General features: G+C 35.0%; 1 protein-coding gene across 3 annotated transcripts in view; it reads right to left on the reverse strand.

Annotated features, from left to right (window-relative positions):
• The window catches only part of ssp3 (SCAPER domain-containing protein short spindle 3), a 75,742-nt gene that overhangs the window by 9,023 nt on the left and 40,163 nt on the right, over nt 1–26,556 (reverse strand). For all 3 annotated transcript variants that reach the window (XM_076129808.1, XM_076129807.1, XM_076129809.1), the window contains exons 16-17: nt 8,367–8,484; nt 7,818–8,009 (exon numbers count right to left, since the gene is read on the reverse strand). In XM_076129808.1, coding sequence (XP_075985923.1) covers nt 7,818–8,009; nt 8,367–8,484 — 310 coding nt within the window. The remainder of the gene's footprint in view (nt 1–7,817; nt 8,010–8,366; nt 8,485–26,556) is intronic.

Raw genomic sequence — 26,556 nt, forward strand, 5'->3', positions numbered from 1 at the left:
ATCCTGTACTCTCTTGATTTGATCCCAAGTGACAGGTAGCGTGATGACGTCACATCTCCGGTCAGATTCGCGTGACGTGAGACAGTTAGCGCACAGATTGAAGGGACGACCCTTCTTAACTTGTGCGCTTCGGTCACGGCTGGTGGCGCTGACTTTGATTTCATATGTTTACCTCAGGATGCCGTTTAGTTGCTATTTTGACCCGTCTCTGTGGGCAATGGGTAAGCTGCTTCAGGCTTGTGGGCCTTTTGCAGTGGCAGTTTATGCTACCCGCTAAAACGGGTAGGTCCTTAAAGCGGTCTGTGACCTTGTAGTTATCTTTGGGTGGTCTTTGTGGTTATATTTATGATATATTACTATACCTACCTATAAAGAGTACCTACTCAATGTGTCAATTTGCAGTTATTTTATTAGTTTCTATATCATCGCAGTTTTAATTTTAACAGATTTAAAGCACAAATTCATTCATGTAATGCAATTTCACGATTTATGGATGCTAAGCAAGCGTCGCGTTGTTATCTAAGTTTATCGAATGCCTGCTAGTGTTAAAAGGTCTTAGAATACCGATTAACCTACTACAATAAACATCTAAATTAAACTAAATACTATACTTCCCCCTATTACCAATTAAACAGCAAAACAATTACACGTTTACACAACAACAAAACAAAACTAAAACAAACACGAAACCCACAGATTTGATAAACAAACCAGTTATCCCCGTGATGTAATAAAGTAATAATGATGTTTACCCATCGTCCATGGGGCTGCAAATATCAGTCCCATGGCGCATCATCTGCGGACATCAAAGTTTGCATTCCATGGGGAGTTGGTTGTGTGGGGAATTGCGGGATCATTGAGAAGAAGGGTAATTAATAAATCAAAGTGGTGGAGTCACTTCAAAGATGGGTAAGGATTTTATAAGTATTGTAGTATATAAATGTGAAATAAATGTTATTTTTTCTTGTTTGTGTTAATTGTTTTGTGAAATATTTGTAAAGATATATTTAAAGAAGATGTATGAATTTGATTTTAAAGAAAAATAAGGGTAATGATTACCAGTGGCGTTCTTTGTTTCGTGTTTTCTCACAGGAACAAAATATCGTCCGTATGTAGAGGTACAGTATAAAATTGAAAAAATATATATCTTTAATTCACTCCGTCATTCTAAAATAGTTGAACAGTTTTTGATGACATTTCCAATAAACGTCGTTAAAAAGACTCAAATTAGTTTCGAAATCGCATGAACCAAACAAAGGCATTCGACACAGTTTTACGACAGCATTTTTTTACTATACCAAAGAAATAATTAAGCTCTTTCATTCAACATATAGCATCCAATATATACCAAAGAATCCCTTTTTCTACAATCCCAACAAGATTTTTCTTCACTAAATTTAGAGAGTCTTTTCTTGGGATTTCCATTCAGTGTGAAATACACTAATTCTAACCTAAACAGTAACCAATTCAAAACTAACCCCTAACACTACAAGCACAAGACAAAGACACTGGAGCTCCTAAAAGCAACACATATAATACATAGTTGTACATAGAGATCCACTGTGCGTCGCTAATGGCCGGTCCCCGAGGTGCGGGCCGGTAATCGATACCAAACGTTAATGGATTAGGTACCGCTCCCTTCAAATACATAGCGTGATTTTTAAACAGGGAAATTTTTGGTGTTGCATTCTATGTTTATAAAGGAAACCATTTTGAGTACTTTAAATGTAAATGGAACTTAAAGGAAGCTACCGGGGCGCAGTGTCTAAAGTGGTCGCCACGCCACTACTATTGCTTCGGGGAGGTAGTTCGATTCCCGCACGGTGCAATTATTCGTGTGATCCACAAATTGTTTCGGGTCGGTGTTGTATTTTGTGTTCGTTGTTTGTATGTTGTAAAAGTCCCCGCGACACAAAAACAATCTTAGTGCGGAAGTTGTCTTTGAAGTCAAAAAATAAATTAAATGTATACAAAACAATACTTATTTTTAGTTGCCAATGTTTTACGAACACAGAAACCTCTGTATTGTATAGACATTTTTGTTTTTCATATCTTTTTATAGGGTACATTTTAATATTCTTCCCATTACTATTTCGTAGTTTATGCTTAATTTTTTTCACTTCTGGGCAAGGGTCTCCTCCCACACGAGGATGGGTTAGGCTTTCAGTCCACCACGCTGCTTAGTACTAGTAGTTAGTTTGCTAGGTTTTGTTATAACTCTATCAAAAACATCGTTTCAGCTCAATACGCATACATTTTTATAACCAACTCGTACATGAACAGTAATTAACTAAGTGAATACTACTTCAAAGTCCTATCAATACAGACTGAACACAAAAGCAAGAGTATTAACAAACACAAAACGCATTGATAGTGGTCTCAATTGCATCGCCGAGGGAATATTTGTTCACTGAAGACTCCCGGACTGAATAAACAACTGACACTATAATTTATTTGCGTTAAGATCGATTGGTTTTTGTTTTATTTATCTATCTTTTGCAAAAGTGTTTCTATTTTAAAGTAAGTGAAGTATAAATGAAATGAATTTGTTATATTATTATATTGTTTGAAAGTTTCATAACAATTTCTATATTATTTAAACTCTAGCGCCTCTGACATTGTACTCCCATTAGTCATAGCTTAATATTATTGAAAAAAGCTTTCCTTAGTGTTATTTTCATTAGAAAAAATGTTTTTCAATTCGAACCGGTAGTTCTTGAGATAAACACGTTCAACAGTCATACACAACATTCATAGAAATGTATGGAACGATATATATTATGATTTAACTGCACGTTTGGCGCAGTTGTTAAAGTGGTCACCTCGCCGCAATAGCTGCAATGACGCGTGTGGTGGGTTCGAATCCCACCCGGGACAAATCTTTGTGTGATGAGCACGAGTATTTGTTCTGAGTCTGGATGTTAATGTATATATATATAAGTATGTATTTAGAAGCATATAAGTATGTTTATCAGTTATTTGGTTACCATAGTACAAGCTCTGCTTAGTTTGGAATCAAATGACCATGTGTGAGTTGTCCAATGATATTTATTTATTATATATTATATAGTGTAAAAATAAACGTGGATTTCTCTGTAACGTCTTACTTGATATCAGCTCGTTCGAATGAAATAAAACTGGCAAATCGACCTAAACAGAAAATATATATTGTAAATCTATACCAAAATTTGTTTTGTTTCAAATATATGCAAAATACACGTCTACAAGAGCGTCTGTACATAAAAAACGTAGTTTAACTCAACCACTTAAGAACCAAAACGTTAGTAGTAATGAAATTCGACGATTATACAATTTCCACCCCTGGCAGAAGAGGCGACACGTGGCGTCATAACTAGTCTTAGCACAATATTTGCAAGGGCTCGCGTGTACGTTTGTTTAGACAAGTAACCGTGTCTCACAGGAGTTGTACGTAATCGAGTTTTGGAGATATTATTATTGTTAGTACACAAATGTGGTACAGCTGAAGGGCTGAATTTCACCTTTTTTGAAATTACATTAATTTATTTAGTATAATTTTAGCTTGTATAAATGTTATTTTTTGTGTCTTAGCAGGTAAGTCCCAAATTTTCACTTGGTGATTGTAAACTTAAGGCCTAACCCCTATGTCATCTACAGAACTAACTCGTACTTAAGATTATGACAAAATAACATTCAGACTCTTGGGTCCAATGTACTTTTATTCTAATCAATCTTGCGTCTAGGGAAATTGACGAATATGGCGATAAATGACACAAATATTATCTAACCCTAAAACTAATAATGGAAATCGAATCTTAGATCTCTGCAAAATGCGCAATGATACCGACTTTATCAACAATTGCAAAAACGCTTCCAATTTTTCGTACATATAGACTTTATTCAAAAACACCACCGTTTCCATCAGATGGACGCTCTTTTCTTGCAGCATACATAGAAATATATTCCTTCTTCTCAACAAGTTCTCATATTCCGTACAATGGAGAAGGCCGGGAGCTCACTCTAAGTCCGTAAACATGGTACGTAATGCACACACAAACAAATTGTTTAAACTATTGTCTGAGTACTACTGAGACTGGGGGACGGAAAGACTTGTGTAAACTAATGCTATTGATAGTCTTGGGTTTTTATGCTTTTTGATAGTATTGTAGCCTATTATAAGTTGAATTAAAATATAGTTTATGACGTAGATTGAAGTTTGATCGATTTACCCAGACTCCAATAGCCATAACTACCCATGATTGTATTTAGAAACTTTCATCATCGTATTTCTTTCACGCTTGCGAAATGGAGCGCCATCTAGAATTCAGTATTCTTCCGTTAGACATTTTTAGATTATATGAAAGACTATATCCGTACTATCATAAAATCTTGTGTTGTTAGGGATATACAAACTACAGGCACAGGTACAGTAAAGCACGATAATAATATAATATCAAATTGTTACAATGAGTTTCGTAAGAAAATTATATTTTCTAAGACAGTGTAAAAAGACAACAACACAAGATCTTTTTCAATTCGGTAAGGCATTCAGTCTGTAACTAGTACAGAATCTTTTTCTATACTTGGATGAATTGTAGTACCCACAACAGGATAGGATAGATACAATATTACCACAGAACTCACCACTCGTTTGCTAGTATTGTGACAAAGTCACGTGCCTTATATTGTAACGTTTCGCTTCGATAAATATTGACAGTCACTGCTGCTGATGCGTTGTGACAACGAGATGACAACTGTCACGTACAGTGGGATTATATTCACGCAATATTAAAGGGAATAATATTTCATTAATAACTTGTACTGAGTGATCTAGGTCTAAACCAAGCGGTACTTCTGCAATGGTCAGTAAACAACTTAAAAACATCCAAATCAGTTAATCATTATGAAATGACAAAAACACTTTTAGTTTAAAAATACGGTGACACAGTTTCGTCTTTTCGTTGGTATCAAAAGATTTCCTCATAAAATGTTTCAGTGAGTAATGATAACAATTTCAACATTATTATATAAATCACGCCTGAGCATTTTAAATTTATACCTTTACGAGTACGAGTTTAATAATATTCCTTAACCCAGTCAACTACCCAATTTAAATGTCGCAAATGTAGATCATTAAAATCTGGAGTCAAAATCAAATAAAATCATTCATTCATATAGGTCAAATGCTGACACTTATGATAGTCAATGATCCAGAGAGTGAATTTACCGCCAGTTCGGAAGGTAGGGCCAATGAGAAGAGCTGGCAAGAAACTCCAGGCCACTCTTTTTAATCGCCAATTAATTTTAACAATCTTTCTGTTAGGTATAAATCTTTGATGATGTAAGGAGCTGCTACCAACACTACCGAACACACACAGTTCATAATATAAATAAATTAAATCAATATAAAGGTGCTTATAAGTAAGATAACAAGTGTATTGGAAGCATGAAGGAAGCATCTACTAAATCAAAAATAGACTACTTTATTAACACGCGATCGAAACCGTTTAGTACTTATATATTTCTAAATAGATACTACGGAAAAGCAAAAAAATCAACCGAGTTGATGTGAAATTGTCCTCAGTAACCGTTAAGTTTAACCTAAAAATCCTTACATGAATCACAACAGAATATCTTCAATTGTTTCCCGAGATTCCCCTGTAACACGAGCTGCATCTCTCACAGCAGTAACAGAATATCATACAAACAAAGCTGAAGTGTGTAAGCCAACAGCGGCGAGAGACCGCTGGCATATTAATCGTGGACACAAGTGCAGTAGCGACGACACACAACGTACACGCGACACTCGACACCACGGGAGATTTACAACATTGAAGGTGGTACTTTTTAGGCTCTTCTTACTATTTATTACACCAATATACATAGTTAATGGTATTTTAAAGAGAATAGTAACTTACTTTTAGCTGAATTTACGTCCGGCTTAAACATTTTCATTACAATTCCCTTTTTTATGACTTTTTTAGTGACATCATACTTAACGGTTGATGAGTTTAAGAAGTGCAACAGTGTTTTCTATAAACAAGCACTGAATTGGGCTAAAAAATCAGATTAAGCTTGTAATCCAATTCTCTACTACTATCGAGTATCAACAACCGGCTAGTTCTCGACAAAAAATGTATGAAAATCTGATCAGCGCCTCTAGCGGACGTTATAGAAACTATTTTTGCAGTACATTTTAAATGTCAAACTCTCGATACTCGATGGTTTTGGGATGGGATGGACGATCTCTGCTTTTTCTTATATATTATTGGTTGCTGTAACATGAAGCTCATGGGTCATGTAACAGAATATCATACAAACAAAGCTGAAGTGTGTAAGCCAACAGCGGCGAGAGACCGCTGGCATATTAATCGTGGACACAAGTGCAGTAGCGACGACACACAACGTACACGCGACACTCGACACCACGGGAGATTTACAACATTGAAGGTGGTACTTTTTAGGCACTTTCTACCAGTTATATACATCATTAATAGTCCGTTTAAGATACTAGTTACATTTTTTTCAGGACTATTTTTGTTTTGCTGGAAGATCTTACTTACTATTACTTTATTTTGTGGTTTTTTGTGTCGACGGAAGATGGCTTAAGTTCGGTAATATTTCTTATAAACTAAGGCATTTAAAGGTTCAACTATGATCTTGCTCATTAAAAAAGAAGTGCAATTAAAGAACGGCGATAACAATTTCTGGGAACCATATCCCGAATAATTTTATTCGTGTATCACACAAAATTTGTTTACTTTTATAATTCTATTCGTACGTAAATCCAACGTCATAAAAAAACAATATCGTCTTTCTGTGGGCACTAATCTACACAAACATGATATCATCATCATATTACCGCTCAGAAACTATTATACGGCTACTATTATACGCTTATATTATCTCAAATAATACAAAATATCTCAATTTATGCACAAAACAATAAACGCATTCAAAAGCCACAGAATCACACAACAACCAACTTCGAAAACCAGAAACTCAACAGCAAAAAAATAAATAATGCCGCATCCATTCCCTCGTTCGCAACGTACAAAGCCACCGCGCACTAGTCGCTTAGCTCCCTGTGTGCCGAGCAAACAGGCCGCAATGATACTACAGTTAATTAAGGAGCCACGGCAAATACCACGTCTAAAGAGATGCGAGCCGAATATTTTATTACTACCCACTAATTTGTTGGTTGTGGGCTTTTTAATAGCTTTCTTTTTGGCTTTGGTTTAGCTTTTTTTGTATGTGGTAGGATTTTTTCATAGGTTAGGTAGTATTCAAATGATGTTATTTGGTTAGTGGTCAACCTAGAATCACATGTGTTTAATTATAGAGTCAATTAAGATGCGATTTCGAAGCGCCGGTCACATGTCCACCTTCTGTTAAAGCCTCCAGCCCTTGCTTAGAGCAGCTTAAGAGCACTTTCTACTTACGAAATTGACTTCTACGAATTTTTATAATCTTCATAATCTTAACGTGTTTGGGGTAGATTCTGTTCTATATGATCAAAACTAATTGACTTAGTGAAGAAGCACCGTAATTACGTATTAATAAAGAGTTTATATGTGTTTTGACTTTCTCACACACCGATAGATTTAAACTTCATTGAAAGATACGAAACGAAGATCAGCTAGTCCAACGTACCTACATTTTTATTATTAATAGAGTTAAGCCTAAAAATATTCCTTATGTTGGTCTACTACTTTTAAAAGAACAAGCCGTTAGTTTCTATCCGCTTTCTCGAAACGGACAAAAAATACAATATATGCCAAATTCAAATACTTTGTAAGAAGATAAACAAAATAAAGGATATTTAGAATTTGACTAACCTGTACAATCTGATGATCCAATTCAGCGAGAGCCCGCAGCAGATGTGCGGTGCGAGCAGCTCGTACGAATCCGCCGCTGTGCTCAAGAACAGCTCCCTGAGAGAACAGCACGCAGAACTCGGCGCGAGAGCCGCAGACACCAGTGCCGAGGGCGCAGCGCAGTGACTGGGTTGCTGATGCACGTTCTGAACCCTGGGGAGAGAAGAAACATTGTACAATCCAATTCTTACTATCTGTGTTCTATCCTCTATATCCTTTACCAGCTGACTCGCACTGCTTCGCTTGCGTCACAAGGGAGAGAATATCATAATTTTCCCCATTTTTTCTTTACTGGTGCTCTGCTCCTATTGGTCGTAGCGTGATGTCATATAGATTTTTATACGTAAAACAGGACATCAGATGCAGACATAATTATTACATAATGGTAATGTGGGAAATAGTTACCTCATTAGCTTGACACATAAAAACACAGGCCTTATTCCTACTCATCTAAAATATATCTCTCCAAAGTTTCTAATAATTAATTAACTTTTTTCTTTTAGCACTTACCACATCAACATCACAAGGCTGGCACAGATCCGCGCACACGGTCAGCAGAGTCTGAATGCTCTCCCTCACCTCTCCCGCCTTCTCGGCACGAGTAATGCACCCGCACAGGCAAATGTAACTGAAACAATAAAAAATAATTAATATTGTCTTAAGCGTATGAAAAACAAGGTATATTAAGCGCTCTAAAACCCTACGATTGTCGGTAAAAGTAAATATTAACGGCCAACAATAATATGCTATCACTGGATACACTGGTTTTGCGTATCTTCGTGTTGTAGGGAAGATCTACCGAAACTCAACTGGCGATAAGCAAATCAATCCATGAATAGTATATTGAGTACATAAGCCGATATCAACGTTTGTCTATTTTTTATAATTTGTAAGCAGTTTGCAAAACAGTCCTAAAACTGGTATTTCAACGTACGTTGTAGTACTTTATTGAATTAATTCACTATTCTTAAATATCGTACCATAATCGCAGAATTCTGAATGCCCATTTTTTGGATTTAAGCTCCTTAATTTAAGAAAAAACCTACTTCAACATTGTTCTTTCCTTCTTCAAGTATAAAAAACAGTTCAGCAGCTACTTCCGTATACTCCGATCCTCGTTAATTCGTCAACAAGCTCATAAATAACAGAAAACACTTCCGTCAGATTAATTCTGTCCGTCGCAGAGCCTCGGGGTAGTATACAAAACAGCAACCCTTAACAGGTCGCCGGTAAATCCGAATGGAAGGTAAACACCGGGTATTTTGAGCTCCAACAATAATATATGATGGTCAAATGTACCCTGAGGATGTACACGTGGAAGCTGTTAGCGTGGTGTGAGAGAAAATTGTGATACATATGTGTAGATGTGCATTCTAATAGACCCTTTTCGTATGTTTCACCCTAGCTAGCAGTGTTGACGAAGCAGAAACAGATTATAGATACATTGGGGAAACCTTAATGCTGCTATTTTTTATTTAGCTTTTGTTTTTTCTGACGACCGTTTTAATTAGTCAATATTTTAGTCTTAAAAACCAATAATTTTGCTGATCAATTTTCAAGGTGTCACGCACGACAAGTGTTGAGGAGGTATTGTACCTACTGGCTCTCGGATTCAGCTTAGTACCTACATCGTGATTTTGGCGTATGTGGTTTGCTACACACGTATTCGATTCGGCTATATTTATCGAAATACAAAACCGACTCGACTCACTTGTTCTGCTTGTACCGATCGGGTCTATACAAAATTCGGTTTAGCCGTCCGGCTAGGCCAATTAAACCCAAACTGTATATATGTGTAGCGTGCCTTCCATATTAATGTCGTAGCAACAAACAAAGAACCAGCCCTACATTAACAACAAAGAAAGAAACTTTTAATCCACAATCGCCTTCACTACTGCTAACAAAAAAACGCGGCTTCAGTAAAAAAACAATTCAATCAGAGCACCAATATTTGATATAACCAATTATCTCCCCATAAAGGGTGGGGGAGAAAAAACCGTGGATGTTGAGGCAAGCATCTTCGTCGGTACATCCAATTATAACTTGTGTAAATATTTGCTGGTAGTACCGTACCGGGGAGCGGTGCTCAAACTTTGAAACTCGTATGCAGATATGCAGTTGATAGATTCGATCTAGATTTTGTAGCAAATAGAGAATAGTTTAAAAAATTTAAATGCAGATAAAACAGTAATTGTAACAAGGGTTGACAGTCATAAGAATTATGCGAATTAATGTAGAAACAACCCGAGTGCAATATAATTTAAAATTTTTGACCTCATAAAATGGAAAGGTGTGATTTTATGTACACCCTTTCTGGCTTCGATATTGTGAAAAAGCTTTCCTACAGTCTTAAAACATGGTAATCTTTGAAAAAACATTTCATACGTAAAATTTGGGCATCATTAAGGGCTATACCTACCCTATAACACTTCTTATTATATACAATCAAAACTTTTAATAAAAATGTGTCAGCAGAGTACACCAAATAGACAAACAACGAATTCTTTCAAAATAATTCAATTGCATACCTGCGAAATTTATAACCCACAAAGTCAATAAAACAAAAATCAAATCGCGGGTAGTTGTAAAAAGTTTGAGAAAGTTGGTCCAAATCGAATCTCGCGAGGGTAACGGGGCAAGTTTAGTTTGAATTCGCGGATTTTGTTCAGCACCGATTTAATCTCCGACGTAAGCGGTGTAAGACGGGGAAATTGACGGATTCCGCATAAACTAGGTGCACGGCTTTATGAAGAAACGATACGAACAAAAAGACGTTTCGAACTTAATGTTTGTTAACATGATTGAGGAGGTATGAGGTTATTTTGTCATATTTTTTGTCTGGGAAATAGTTTGCTATTTAATCACGTCATAATAACCGTTTTAATGTTTAGTATTTACCAAATATACTGTCTAAATACATATCAAAGGTGACTGACTGACATAGTGTTAAAGGCACAACCCAGACCTCTGGACGAATCGGACTGAAATTCGGCATGCAAGTAGATGTTATGACGTAGGCATTCGCTAATAAGGATTTTGATCAATTCTACCCCCAAGGGGATAAAATAGGGGATGAAAGTTTATATGAATATTCTGTCCAAACTAACAAACCACGAGTCGAAGTCGCGGGCACAAGCTAATAGAGTAAGAATACGTTTTAGTCCGTGAATACTTTTTACGCGACGGATGAAGTCGCGGACAGAAACGAAGTTAAATAATTAATCCTTCTTGAAGCAAATCTTTAATACGGGTGATTAAATTATTCATTTATTCTAGTGTCATGTTCCTTAGAAGGCACAAAAACATAGATATCATTCGCATCAATTTGCCTCACAGGAAAAGCCAAAACCGGTATATAAAACTTCGATTTTAATATAATTGTAATAGTCAGGAGATACGCCATTTAATGACCGGTAAATAGCTTGAACCAATTAAAATATTTACAACACATATAAAACCAATCAATTACATACCGACATTATTTCACTTTAAAAAATATACCATTAAAAAAATAACCGACAAAAAGATGGCGCCGTTGGAACGTCAAGAATTTCAAATTTGGAATCCGAGTCTCGGACTGCGATTGGTCACTCACGCGCAACGATATTCTTTATACAAAATTACTTCCACTATCAATTTAAACGATTATAAACTTTGTTTCAATGTAATAAAGGTTATTATTTGTGTGTTTGTTTGTATGTAAAACTGAGTTTTTTGATAATGTCAGACCTCCTTGTAGAGACGGGTTAAGATAGCGTAATCTTAAATATTTGTGAGACTTTAAAGGTTGCATTTTAAAGTATGGCAGTTATGTTAAATGTGTGGAGATTGATGAGGAGGTACCGGTGTGAAGAGAGGTCAAGTGGAGGCATAAAGTATTGTTCTTTTGTTCTTCGTTTACATACATTTGTATGGAAGTATTCATGTATTCATTCATATATTTGACCAATAAATTATTTGATTTGATTTGGATTATTATTAAACGGGCGTACTTTTGATTGCTTGGTTAACAATTGGGGTAAGGCTGTATGAAACACCAACCTTATATTTCATAAAGATCTTCATCTTTCTAAAAAACTTCTTTAGTTCATACCTTTTAAACTGATGTGCCATATATGCACTGCAAAACTTTGAAGTAATATGTAAAAATCGCTAATTGTAGTGTACAACAAAGAAAGGTCAATTTCAAGAATTGAAAGCAAATTTCATAGTATGAAAGCGTCGGCAGCAGTTCAAGCCAAATGCCTATCTATACTAATATTATAAAGCTGAAGAGTTTGTTTGTCTGTTAGGTTGAACGCGCTAATCTCAGGAACTGCTGGTCCGATTTGAAGAATTCTTTCAGTGTTAGATAGTCTATTTATCGAGGAAGGCTTTAGGCTATATATCATCACGCTACAACCAATAAGAGCAGAATAACAGTAAAAAATGTTACAAAAACGGGGAAAATATTTGACCCATTCTGTCTCATGTGACGCAAGCGAAGTTGCGCGGGTCAGCTAGTATAAGTATATAGTTTGAACAGCCTTCTGCCTAACACCCTGTATAATACTAATACAGCCAGTGTCTAAGTAAAACTTTAGCCCGAGCAGCAACTCGATCTTCAAAAACGACAAAATTGAAAGACACCCGTTGCATTGAAGCATCGACAAACAACCAAAAACGCTACTGAACACTTAACGCGCAATGTATAGCTATACTAAATCATTATTCGTGTTACAAGTAATAAGTGATAGATGTACGTTTGAAGCACGTATGATATAATGCGATGTCACTATTACACGCGAAGTTCAAAACTATTTTCATATTGTATGTATAGGGTGTTGCGTTTTTTGCGAAGGCAAAATATTTGCAATATACATAACAATACGTTTTAAAATACACCCGGGTCGTTGTCAAATTTTGCGCAGCTAAGTTTGTCCCAAGAAGAAAATATTTTATTGGTATTGCAGAATATATAATTCTCGTAATTTCATTGTATCAATTCAAAACGGAGTGCAATAGTTTACTAATAATACAATGCTATTAGGTTTAAAAATTATTTATTCTTACTTTTTTTGAGTAACAGTGTTGTCACTAATGGTAACAGAGCATTGACGCCAGGGACAGTAACAGAGTTATCTATTTTTTACAATTCGGACAATAAAATATTGGAATAAAAAATAAACCAACATCAAAACATCGAGCTCATATACCACATCATTATTTTTTAATAGTTAATATAGTTTAGACACATTACAAATATCAAAATTTTCAGATTTTCAGACACCGTAATTAGCTGCGCAAAATTTGACAACGACCCACCCACGTTTCGCCATTTCCAACGTAAGTTTACACAGAGTTACGTAAGAGCTGTTGATACCGCGACTGTTTCGTAAAAATTGGATGACACTCCATAGATTTGATGACTCTTTTACGCACTAGTGGTTGACCACGGGAGCAGCTAGCTGCGCGGTTACAGTTTAATTTAACCGCCTGATAATTGCAACTGTAACCGCGGTCAATTGGTGGTTTACAGGTAAACCACAAGGGGGCTAAGAATGACAAAAATAATTTACGGTCTAAGTCACCAATGCGAGCTTGCCATTAATACATTAATGCGAGACTATAGTATTGGTTAAGAAGCTTTATAAAAAATGTGACGTATTACAATAAAAATAATATTTAAATCAAACAAACCAAAACACCGTAAACAATCGTACGTGTGGTAAAATGATTTAAAATTCAATTTCCTTATAAACAAAACATCAGAAAATAATCTTAGATCTAAACAAGCTCATCCTGTATGTCGCAGCGCCGGCGCCATGATTCATTGCCTCCGTCGGCCAATCGCGGCGCGTTCTAAATTCAAACGCGCTAATGGAAGGCGAGCATCTGAGAGGCGCCTGCGCATCTATCCAGATCGGTGTTGCCAGTATGTGGTACCTTTTCTTTTCTTTTGGGTAAAATATTAACTACGAAAGCTTAGAAAGTTTGACAAATATTTGTTTAGTTAATAATTTGGCTATTGTGCCAAGTGAAAATCAATAAGTAGCTTCAATGGAAAATAATACTTCTATACTCTCATACAGGTCCTCCACTTCCTAATATAAAATTGTTTGTGAATTACTTAATCAGTAATTATAACTAAAACCCTTCCCTTTAAAATAAAGATTTACGATTTGAATTTTGTTAGATAGATAGTGAGTTTCACCACAAAATATAAAAAATGCAAATTTAACACAGCAACTGGCAACACCAAAAGAAAGCACTCACCTAAGAAAAATTTATGGCTCGTTTAAAATGTTTTCGTTCTTAATTTCAGTTAGATAAACGACTCGGGCGCATTTCGGCGCCTTTACAAGGTGAAATACGTATACCCATTAAGAACATTGTGTCGCCTTTGATACTCCTTCAAGACTTAAAACGTCCACTTTAAAAAGACCTCTCACCTACAAACCAACATCTTAATTTGTAGAACAATTTCTTCGAACACCAAAGTTTAAAGGAGGTCAGGTTAAAATGGACAACATTAAAATCGTTGTGGCATTTTAAGTGTGTAAGGTATGTTAATTTCTTCGTGTGGATTTATTTTAATTGAAGGAAGTCGGTAATGAAAGGAAGCATCGCGACTGTTTCAATACATTCGAGTATTTTATTATAGCTTTTTTGTATGAAAATTATTTTGTGTCATCTCGTACGGATACGATTTACGTGTGTTGATAATTTTTCGGTTTTGATGTGAGAAAATTGCTACAGTAAATTGTTTGAAGACATTCTTGTGAGAGTTAAGATTAAAGTGCACTTTGCAGATGTTTTTTTTATACTTTTCTTTCTTTTTAACAGCTGTATTGTCGGTCGTGTGATAATCATAAAAGCTGTTATAATTATTATAATTTTCGCCGAGAACTGTTCTACAAAAAACATAATGTACATAAATTAAAGGCAGATGAATTTATCTGCCTGCGTGGCGCAGTGGTTAAAGTCGCCACACCGCTACCATTGCTTTGCGAGGTCTTGGGTTCGATTCTCACACGTAACATAGCTATATCTGTTCGATCCACAAATAGTTGATTAGAGTCTGGTTAAACTTTATGACCGTTGTTTGTATGTTTTTAAAAGACCCCGCGACACGAGAGCAATTCTTAGTGCGGGTGTCGTCCTTAAAAAATATAAATAATATTCTTAACATACTTCTCTTATTTTCATCTGTACTTTAACTATGCTAACTTTGATATTCTCAAACGGTTATAAACTGCATACATATTTATGCATACTAGTGACACAGACCAAAAACCGCTTCACTATTTATTCAAAAATGTACTTTATAATGCAATTTAAAGTTAGTAAAACCATTAATACAAGCCCAGTTAACTTTTAAAACACAATAGTAAGCTAACAGGTGTTACCGCCATAAAATAAAATACCCATAAAATCATACCATAAGTGTAAAACTACATAGAATTTATTACATTTTAATATACGCAAATATATATGCAAATGTTATCTATACTAATATTATAAAGCGGAAGAGTTTGTTTGTTTGTTTGTTTGTTTGTTTGAACGCGCTAATCTTAGGAACTACTGGTCCGATTTGAAAAATTCTTTCAGTGTTAGATAGCCCTTTTACCGAGGAAGGCTATAGGCTATATATCATCACGCTACGACCAATAGGAGCAGAGCAGCAGCAAAAATGTTACAAAAACGGGGAAAATTTTTACTCATTCTCTCTTATGTGACGCAAGCGAAGTTGCGCGAGTCAGCTAGTTTATTACTACTTATTCGCCGGCGCGCCCCTTACTCCTGCAGGCTTAGTTGTGCGTGAATTGAAATGTTATGACGGAGTTTAGAAGGGAGACTAGATGTGTTAATAAAAATATTATGAGATAATCCTCGATTTTAATGTGCGATGGAGTAGTTTATTTTTATGGATTTGTTGAAAGTCTGTTACTATTTACTAGTTAGTAGAATTATTACTATGATTTATATTGTGTTACGTAAGTATTAAGTAAGAAACGCAATGCCATGTAATTGTTTGAATGCAATGAGACGGGAGAACGGAGACGCTCAGCTCATTTGCCAAATGCAAATGAGATGAGATTCTCCGTGCTCCGAAGGGCACGTAAAACGTCTTTTAACACAACAGTCGTTATGCCAAATCAAAGGTCGGCTTGAACAACTTTGACTCTAGGTAAACCACTAACTATACGATAATATGAAAAGTAATCAAATCGAATGGTCTACCATAAGTAAAGCTTGTGCTTTCAATGTCTGAATAATAGTGAATATAGTACAAAAAGGAAAGCAATGAAATTGTGCAAAATAAGCACAAGTGACTTAAATTAAGTGTATGAATGATATTGGATGGACACAGTCAGTGTTACATCTTCGTCTCCCACATTCCTTGGACACATTTCTTCTGAACCCTAGGTACTTTACGAAGGGCGACGATTCTTTCACGAATAGAATCACCTCTTATTGTATCACATTTATCGCTCACATAGAACAACGGGTAAGTCTTTGGCAGAAACTAGAATAAAAATAGACTATAAATAGCTAAGATATCCAGACAAATACAATTGAAACAATTTTGTTATCGTATCAAGTATGTTAATGCACTTCGCGGATCAATCAGATAAATGCGCAGAAACAATTAGCGTGACGACATTAATGAACAAGCTTTATACTTTGTTAATTGAACGCGAATTATTATGTTCTAGTATTTAAATCGTAAGAGGAAAATCTAAAAATAGATCATTGTATTGTTTTAAGAGATTTCTTAAGAAAAACAATTGATTAATTTTAATTTGACTGCAAAGCATGTTTGCGTTTATGTCATAATTATATTTTTTATCTATACTAATATTATAAAGCTGAAAAGTTTGTTTGTTTGAACGCGCTAATCTCAGGAACTACTGGTCCTTTAACGAGGAAGGCCATAAGTTATATATCATCACGCTACGACCAATAGGAGCAGAGTACCAGTTAAAAATGTTACGAAAACGGGGAAAAATTTGACCCATTCTCTCTTATGTAACGTAAGCGAAGTTGCGCAAGTCAGCTAGTTGAGTATATAAGAACAGAAATAAGAAAAAAGCCTCCCTAAAGCACACTATCCAACCCGAGAGTCCATGGCCAGTAGTTGTTTAAAGTACGGAGCATTAAACATTGCAAAACATGTCTGCAAGTCTGTAATAATAATATGATCTGTACGAGAATAATCTGAGATTAAATGTCGTATTAAAGTCAAGGATGCATGAGATAAATTACAAGCAGACCAGAAAGATCTTTGTAGATAAGTGTCGCCTTGACCGGGATTTGAACCCAATACTCGTTGTTCCTGGCGAGGTGACTAATGAAATCAATATGTATAACTCTTTCATTACCAAGTGACTGACTGATGTACAACGCACCGCCGAACCTACACCTACTGAGCGTAGAAAGTTGAAATTTGGTATGATGATTAATGAAGTAATGTAGAGGAGCACTAAGAGAGGAATTTTGGAAATTACCCCTGCAAAGAAGGTGTAGTTCCACGCGGACATGGCCGCAGCGACTTGTTTTAATAAACTTACATCAATAAGAATAACAAGGTAGTGTTTATTTACTCAGCCCAAATCACGGCCCACTTCTATAAGCTTCTTTAAGTAACGATTAATAAGTTATTTGAATGAAAAACCAAATCTCAAAGCTGAAATCACAGCAAAACTCGAATAGCTTCCTTAAATAACGGTTAATATGGTTATTAATGGCAACAAAACAATTTTCTCAACTGATACAATCACTTTATTTATATTGGCGGTTGAAAAAAAAATCGCAAATCTCTAGACAGTTTCCCTTTAAGTCCCTACTCTACTTTTTAAGCTGATAGTACATTTAGTTCTAATAACTTTTGACTACTATAAGCGTAAACATTTGACCTAAACAAACAACTGATTCGATTAGACATTTTTTGCACACACATCGCCGATAACATAGTCAAAAACAGAAGCAGTATTGAACATATTTGCTGTACAAATACTACTGATTTGAACCTGCGACTACACTTGAACACAACTGTACAAATAATAAGGGTATCGCACATTTTAGTACAACAGTCCTGCAAATGGCATTAAGTTGTTACTTTATTAATGTATTTTTAGATTATATTGTTATCTATTTATATAGAAGCCGAATGTTCGGAAATTTATAATATCGCGCCTGTTATGCCCGAAGGTATAGGAAGAGTTGGATAACTACGGAAAATATTCCTAAGGAGAGACATTTAATCAGTAATTTTTAGGAAACAAGCCATGAAAAGATGATGAATATCAATATATTATGATAATTAAAATGAAATGTAGCTTTTGCACTGCAATGCAATGTCGGCCATTTTTATAAATATGAAAAGCAACTATTTAAATTCTAGGTGTATGCTAAGATTAGATTTCTTATTTATATCAAGACGATCTAGTAAATGTATAAGAAAAATACTAAATTCCGTGTTTAACAGTTACAACCGGTGTTCTATTCAAAACACGCAATTTATAAAACTCCCGGTTATTCACATCAATAAATGTTTTTATCTTCATTCCTAATATTTATTGGCGTTTCGTGTAATCGAAAAGTGCCATAAAATGTCAAAAATTTCCAGACTCACATCACACCCATTTGATATGAACGCAAAGTGGTTTGGGCTAATATCAACAAAATGATACTGTTAAACTATTTATTCGTCATTTGTGTGCCATTAGGAGAATCTTATCTCCTACTCCTAATTATAATTGCCAATTAAAAACCTAATGAAATGCTTTCTTACTAAAATTATATGCTTTTAACAAATTTTTGTGTATATGGTATTTGAATTTGGCACATGTTCAATTCGGATGGTCGTGGTTGTGTGATGCAATATTATTTTGGTGATTTGCTTCATATGGATGGGCTGTATTGTCTAATATTGTGGTAAGAATGGAAAATATTGCCACTTTAATGCGTTTTTTTAGACGTCTTAACGATATTGAGTGTTATTATAGAAATTATGCAATGTTTTGAAAGAAAGCACCATGGAAAGATTGTGCTTTTGGAGAATTTGAAAACATCGGTTTAGCGTAATTCGCAAATGGATACGAGTTTAAAAAACCCAAACAAAAGCTTACAAAATTTAAGCATTAACTTATGTACCAAAATATTAGTGTACGCTCATTTTCTAATTACATAGTAATTAATCTATGTAACGTGTAACTATATCTATAACAGAGCATGTAAACATTACACATATACTTATAAAATTCTACATATCATATTTCTAGATACATAAGAAATTAATTACACACACACAATTATCATAACCACACACTCAACTCGTAACCGAAACATAAGCTACTGAAAAATTCATCTCACGAATATTTAGATAGCCGTAAAACCCTCCCCGTTCCCTTTTGCCCCTCTTGCCTCTGGTGTAAGGGTAATCCGTATAAGTAATTCGCTCCCGGTAAGTAATGCGTTGATAAATGAAATTAAATCGCACAAACAAGCGTTGCCGTACGACCCGACGCTCCCCTTTCATGTGTCCTCTTGAAAGCTTGGGCAGTGATGTGATGGAATATATCGAGATTAATAAATAAATAAATGTAACCCATTACTGTCCCACTGCTGGGCAAGGGTCTCCTCCCGTAATGAGGGAGGGTTTAGGCCTTGAGTCCACCACGCTGGCCAAGTGCGGGTTGGGGACTCGAGATTATTTAAAAATAATTGTCAAAATGTTGTTTTTAACTGTTGTACAATTATTTAATTCTTGATATTTCGTTTTTTGTTACCACTATAAGTCACTTATTTGTTGGTTGAAAATTTTATAAGAAATGGCTAAAATAATAATTTGTTTCAATGAAGTATAAACAGAGAAAAGTTTACATTTGGTAGTTTAAAAATATTAAAAACTAAGTAAGTACGATCTTTCGTTATTTTAATTTATTGTTAATTCTAGATGCATGCAGTCGTATATGTACCAAAACAAAGTTCTTTAAAACATTTGACAAAATTATCGACATCTAACCCCTCACTACCCACACTTTGCAAAAAGAACATCGCAACTCGACATGTGCGCGCCAATCTGTCGCTGTTACGCGAATGCACTTCAAGCACATCGGACCTCTCTATCGCACACACCACAACTCATATCTCCCTCTCGCTCACACACCCTAGTACCGAAGTACCCCACTCAACGCTGTCGCAACTACTTAGCGATGGCGCACCGATAATCGTCTGTTTCGATGTATTGGATTGTTCCGTCCGATTCGATTATTCGGTTAAAAAAACAATGTACTCGAGTTACTATTATTCGATTACACATGATTCGTTTTGAAAGGCGAGGCGTGATCTGATTTTGTTGTAATGACTCGTGGAGATGGAAGGAAATTTAAAACTATTAGCAGATGCTGAGTGTTGTGAGTTGAAAGTAAGAATAGCTTGAACAAAATTTTATTATAAGAGAGGTAAGGGGGCAAGGTTACACGTAGACCGTTGCCTTACAAGGGATAGAAGTAATTCACTTAAATGTTCTATCAAAAAAATGTTCAAGTTTATGTGTAAGTTTCAAATAACCTTTGAAAATTACAACGAAACCAGTATCCCTATATTTGATCAAAAATTAACATTGCGTCGTACAGCAAAAAAATATTACATAGACACATTACTTCTGGATTAATTTAACGCATGTAAAACGCAATTATTTAGAAACACGTGCACAGCGAACAAAACAATAAACACAAACATTATCAACAAAATAATATCAACCACTGGATCTTAATATTCTAACTTTAGTTAACTAATCTAAGCATCAATCACACAAAATTAATCCACAATACAACTGACCAATACATTTCTAACTAACCCTCCAATGCGTGGGGGTAAAAAATAATCTTAAAATCAAAACAGCAGGGTATATTTTACCCCCAATTTAGCTGGCAACTGTGACATCTCCCACGTGAGGGGTAGTGTGAAAGACACCTGGCGTTTCGCACGGCACTTAACACGGTCGATAAGACCCGGCTAAGAATTTCGGAGGGTTGATTAAAATTTTATCACACTACAGTCTGGAAATCTGTGGTGGATTTCGTCGAAGTTAGTTATTGAGCTAAATCCATGAGATTTACATACATACTCGTAGTACACATGGTTTATTCTCATTAGATCATTTAAGATATTGACTAGTATAGAAGTCGTCCTATACAAGCTGCGATATGACAAATTTGTCTGAACACAGCCAACTTCAGTAGAATGATAAAGGAGACTGAGAAAAATTTGGAAAAAGTCACATAAAACAAATAGCATCCTATACGCCTTATATTCTTTCCTGAACACAGTCACCTCCGTCAGAGTGATGAAAACAGCTGAAAAAACTTGTGACAAAGTGAATCAAATATATGCCTATGTCTATAATACTTGAACAGACAAAATCCTTTAACTTTATTCTAAATCTTTTTAATGTAAATCAACATAATTATTAGCGGTCACAACAGAACAGTTAGCATAAAATGCAGGACCGAACAAATTCATCAAACAAATCTTTATTTGAAGCGCATTGTGGTCGAAATACAGCAATGATTGAGGGCCCAACATCTCAATCGACGTCCCGCGGCGTCGCCCGCTGCGCTGTTGTGCCAATAATCACTACTGCACTACGCCTACAGTTTCTGTGTATTGTATTACCCCCACCAGTGGCAGGGTTAGGGTCATTGTGGATAGTTTTAGATGAATATTAATTGTTGAATTATTTTGAGAGGTTGTAAAATGGCGATTGGAGAGTGGGAATATTTTTGTGCTGCTTTTTTTATTAATTGATTGTATGTAAAGTGAGTTTAATAATTGAATAACAATCTTAAACTCTCTCTCTCTCTCTCTTCCTGGCTATTCGTCCCATATGGCTGTGGGGTCAGCCTTCCTTACACCTTTCCTCCACTTCGCCCTATCCTTGACGTCGTCGAAATTGGATAGTTAACATGTTTAGAATGGGTAAGTCGGTCAGATTGTTCACTCATATTCTAATAAAGAGACTAATATTCATAAGAAATTCATAACAAAAAGAACGCCATTTGGTTACGATCCTTACAACCTTCTATTACTTCAATCACATTTATACACCACCACATTAATACACACGCAATAAACGGGCAAAACCGCGAGTAAAAGCTAGTCTCAAAATAGAACGACCACACAAAAACCATACAATCATACAAAAATCACAGATGCAAAGAAAGTATGGTCAAAAACATATCCGTTACATTTCTATAGCAGATGTGCAAAACTTTCTATTTTTACATTTTAGCTCGGAGTGACAGTGTCAGTACCCTGACGGACACCAGTCGCAGGGGACTGACGACACACGACCAACCCCACAGGGGATACATAGAAACCGCATTTGTATGTGTTTTATTACTCCATGTTTAATTACTTTAACTTTTTAAGTATGATGTATAATAATGTATGGAGAGAAGTTTTGTTTACAAAATTCTGCGACATACGAAGTCTTGTGTTAGTGCATGGTGAAGACGTGTAGTCCTTTTAGGCCGAAAAGTTAGTATATAGACTTCTATTATTAGTAAAACTTTATTTACTCATATTAAAGACGAAATTTTACTTGGTTTTTGCATAAAAAGTATACGTTTAACAGTTAGTATGAACATCTTGAAACGCTTCAATCGTTTTGTAACGTTATCGAAACCTACTCTGAGAACAAATTACTGAAATAAACGTATGTCCGTCTACTTTTAAAAACTAAAGGCCAGTTTCATAGCCTTTGAAAAAGTGTCAGTTAACGTACTGCTAGAACGTAGAAGTAAAAGCAAATGGTACGATAACATACGAAAACAACTATCAAAGATCCATCCAATAAGCTATCTAATATTTATAATAATAATAATATAACTTTTATTTCAACCAAAGGTCATCAGTACAATTAAATAACAAAACATAGTATGTAATAGAGGTGAAACTGGGTCTAAACGTACCTAAAACTATTATTTTTACACAGTTCGTCTTCAACATTCACAAAAACAAAACGACCTATATAAAACTGGACGCACACAACACAAAACAGCATCGGATTCCACTCGACTGATCTTTATTAATCAGCGCTGTACACGACGCCATATGCGCTCGCGCATCGCGTGAAATTCAATCAAAACACGCAATAGAAAGAAACGTGTTCATTACTCACGGTACATTGATTCACTCCCTAAATACCCGTGATGTGTTTAATGTGACTGCACTTGTTATAGCAGGTTGTTAAAAAGTCTAAATAGGGTGTTGAAATTTATGTGATTGGGTTAATTAGAGACTTTTATTTATTACTCTTTGCAAAGGCATCTTTGACAGTATGTTTATTATCTATGATTATCCATGATTCGACAAAATGTCCTACATTGTAAACAAGTCACTTTTGTAATTTTTAACCAACTGAAAAAAAAGGAGAAGGTTCTCAGTTCAACTGTATTATATTATAGTAAGTGGTGATATCAGAGGAAACAACAAGGAGTTCAAAGTTATTAAGAAAATGATATAATTATAGCATAAATCAAGCATAACTGGTTAAAAAATGTATGCCCAGCAAAATCTAAAAACATATCACCAGTTTGTAGAGTAAATTGTATTATAATTAAGTAAGTTAACATAATTAAATTTCAAAGCAAAATAAGTTTAAAACTACAATTTTACAAACCGTATCACCCAAAGAATTTTCCCACAATTTTCCAAACAACAATACAAACAAAATTGCCACTAAGCAATTTCGTGCACACAAGTGACACACACCAATTACCGCATCATTCTACCACAAAAACTTAATATAATTATACAAATTTACGCCATTATACGACACGCGTCTAGCCGATAACTGAAATTATTTATCTACCCTCAAAGACAACACTTCAAATCAACAACTACCCGCAAATATCAACCTTAGTCACTTAAAAATAAGAACGATAATAATTTTCGAAAATGTCAAATGTATTGTTGTCAGAAATGACGCAGGCACGTGGTCGTATGACAGTGTTGACGCTTGGGATTTAGCCGGGAATCGAACTGGCGACCCAAGAGGATAGCCACGCGACGTGACGGCCGCCGTTACGGTTATAATTTATGTCTTTATTTAGAAGATGTTTGTAGTTATTTTTTTGTGAGAATAGAGGGCGTGATGTTTGGGTTTCGGGTCAACGGTAAATTGTAGCAGACGTTAATATATGACAGAATCTGTTTTATGCATCATATGGAATTAAGGAATGCAGCTTTACAAATCCATGTTTTGACAAAATATGGATAATAAAAACAGAATATAATTACGATATATTATTATTCATTTTCGTGACTTTGAAAACTTCAAATATTATAAAACTAGCTACGCAATTATCAACACATCTTGATTTCCTACGCTTACTTCAACCTCCTAGGGTTTAATATTTGAAAAAATAACCAATGTTTAATCCCAAATCTTCATTATATATCATACTAAATGACACAATAAACATTGTCATTATTTTACCTAAGTTCAAACTAATAATACTCTCATCAATGACAAAGTCAGTACACCACACTAAATCCATACCCAAACAGTTTCAAAGCATAAAGTAAGTCCCCTGCTAATACCCTTTGTCCATAGCGTTTTAATAGAGTGATCGTGACAATACGAACAGAAGGACAGATGATAATGCAAAATAAACAATGTCATCCATATAAAGGGAGAGCCGGTTACGTGACACTCTTTAACTTCGACCTGTCAGAATTTTCAAAAACTGTTTTGAATAGATGTAAGTTTTGACAGATAACATTATCAAATAATTTGAAAAAAATATCTCAACCTAAATTCAAAATATTGTTTATATTTCGCATAAAGTATTTGGAATAGTCGTGTGTTATATATATTTTTTAATAATATAACGGTAAATTAAATCTTGTAATGAAGTAGAGGTCAAAAGTACGCGACTTGTGATGATCTCTAGCAGATTCATATGCCGCATAATAAAAAAAATATACCACATTAAAATAAAAATGGGGAAACGCAAAATTGAGTAGATTTTGCGTAATGTCTCTATCGCCAAGACTATTAGGAAGGAACAATTTTGATATATTATTCAACATACATATTTGAATGAACGGGAAACTAAACTAACTAGCTTATACTTTTGAAAAAGTTACTGTCTATTGTCTTCCCTATGATTTAAAATGACACCTCAAAGGGTTGATCGATTCAATTTTTAAAAGCATAAGATACGAACACACAAAAAAGGGCTCGGACAAAGTATCTCAACTACAACTTATTCTTTCAATTAATATATCTCTTTAAACAAAAATCATCCTTTTAAATACATTTTAATAGAGTAACCATGACATACGGAGAGACAGACATGACATAACACTACAGTGTTGTTTTAACTGAACATATTTAACACTTGTTCGATGTACAGGGCTACTGTAAGGGCGCATTGATAGTGGCTCAATTGTTCAGTAGGGTTTGTGTTGTAGGCCGAATGAGATGATATGGGTTGATTTTAGGGTTTAATAGTGTTAATAGTATTTTTTTTTCACATTAAATGTCTCTTTAACCCTTTAACCGCCACGGTCGGCTATACTCCACAAATCAGAAAGTGCTCACGACACTTTCGTCGGCAAATGTATCGATAATCGACAAAAATATAGCGTTGTGAGCATATTCTTATTTGTCGAGTATCGCTGACCGTGGCGGTCAAAGGGTTAAACAAAAATCATCCTTTAAATTAAGTACATTGTAATACAGTAACCATGACATACGGAGAGACACATGACAAAACACTACAGTGTTATTTTCACTGAACATATTTAACACTTGTACGATGTACAGGGCTACTGTAAGGGCGCATTGATAGTGGCTCAATTGTTTAGTAGAGTTTGTGTTGTAGGCCGATTGAGATGATATGGGTTGATTTTAGGGTTTAATAGTGTTAGTAGTGTAATAAGAACGATGAATATCGATAAAATTTGTGAAGTTTTGTGTCAATTGTTTAATCAATACAAGTTACTAAAAACCATAAGTAAAAATCGTGTAATTAAGTTTCGAATGACATTTAGAAAATTATTTACAGACACATAATATTACGCCTTGTTTTTATGAGTATGGCAAGATGACGCAGATAAACAAAACAACGTGCTACAATCTCAAATAGCCCTCAATGGAGAATGTTACTAGGTATGCCAAATCGCTTGAAATTTTGACTCAGTAAAGCCTGTACATGTACATGAAAACTAGTTTTTGTTTTAGTCAAAAATACCAAGTAGTTTTGATTTTACAAGCATTCAAAGTTTCAAAAAATATCGAGTCCCGCTAACAGCGTGACGTCATAGTACACCATGCCGCGTAGGCCGCGTCCCGCTTAATATCAAGTCTACAGCCGTAGATGTAATAGCTTATGCAGTATTTTGTTGTGTTTTCGTCTGCTTATTACATTTAAAGTGTAATAATAGTAAATATTATTAAAAAAGACTATGTGAGCCAGACTTAGCGTAATGTACAATGACGTCACACCGACTCGCGCGGTTACAACTTGTTTTACTTATAAATCGGAAACTAATTGACGTATCAAAGTAATTCTTTCACTAGTATTTTTTATTTTTAACAGAGAATATGGAGAGCTAATAATCCAAATTTGTTAACATTCTCCATTATTAAAAACTAAATTGAACATGAAAATTAATATTTATTTACTCCTAATAATAT

Source organism: Anticarsia gemmatalis, chromosome 23, assembly GCF_050436995.1.
Source record: "Anticarsia gemmatalis isolate Benzon Research Colony breed Stoneville strain chromosome 23, ilAntGemm2 primary, whole genome shotgun sequence".
Taxonomy (NCBI): domain Eukaryota; kingdom Metazoa; phylum Arthropoda; class Insecta; order Lepidoptera; family Erebidae; genus Anticarsia; species Anticarsia gemmatalis.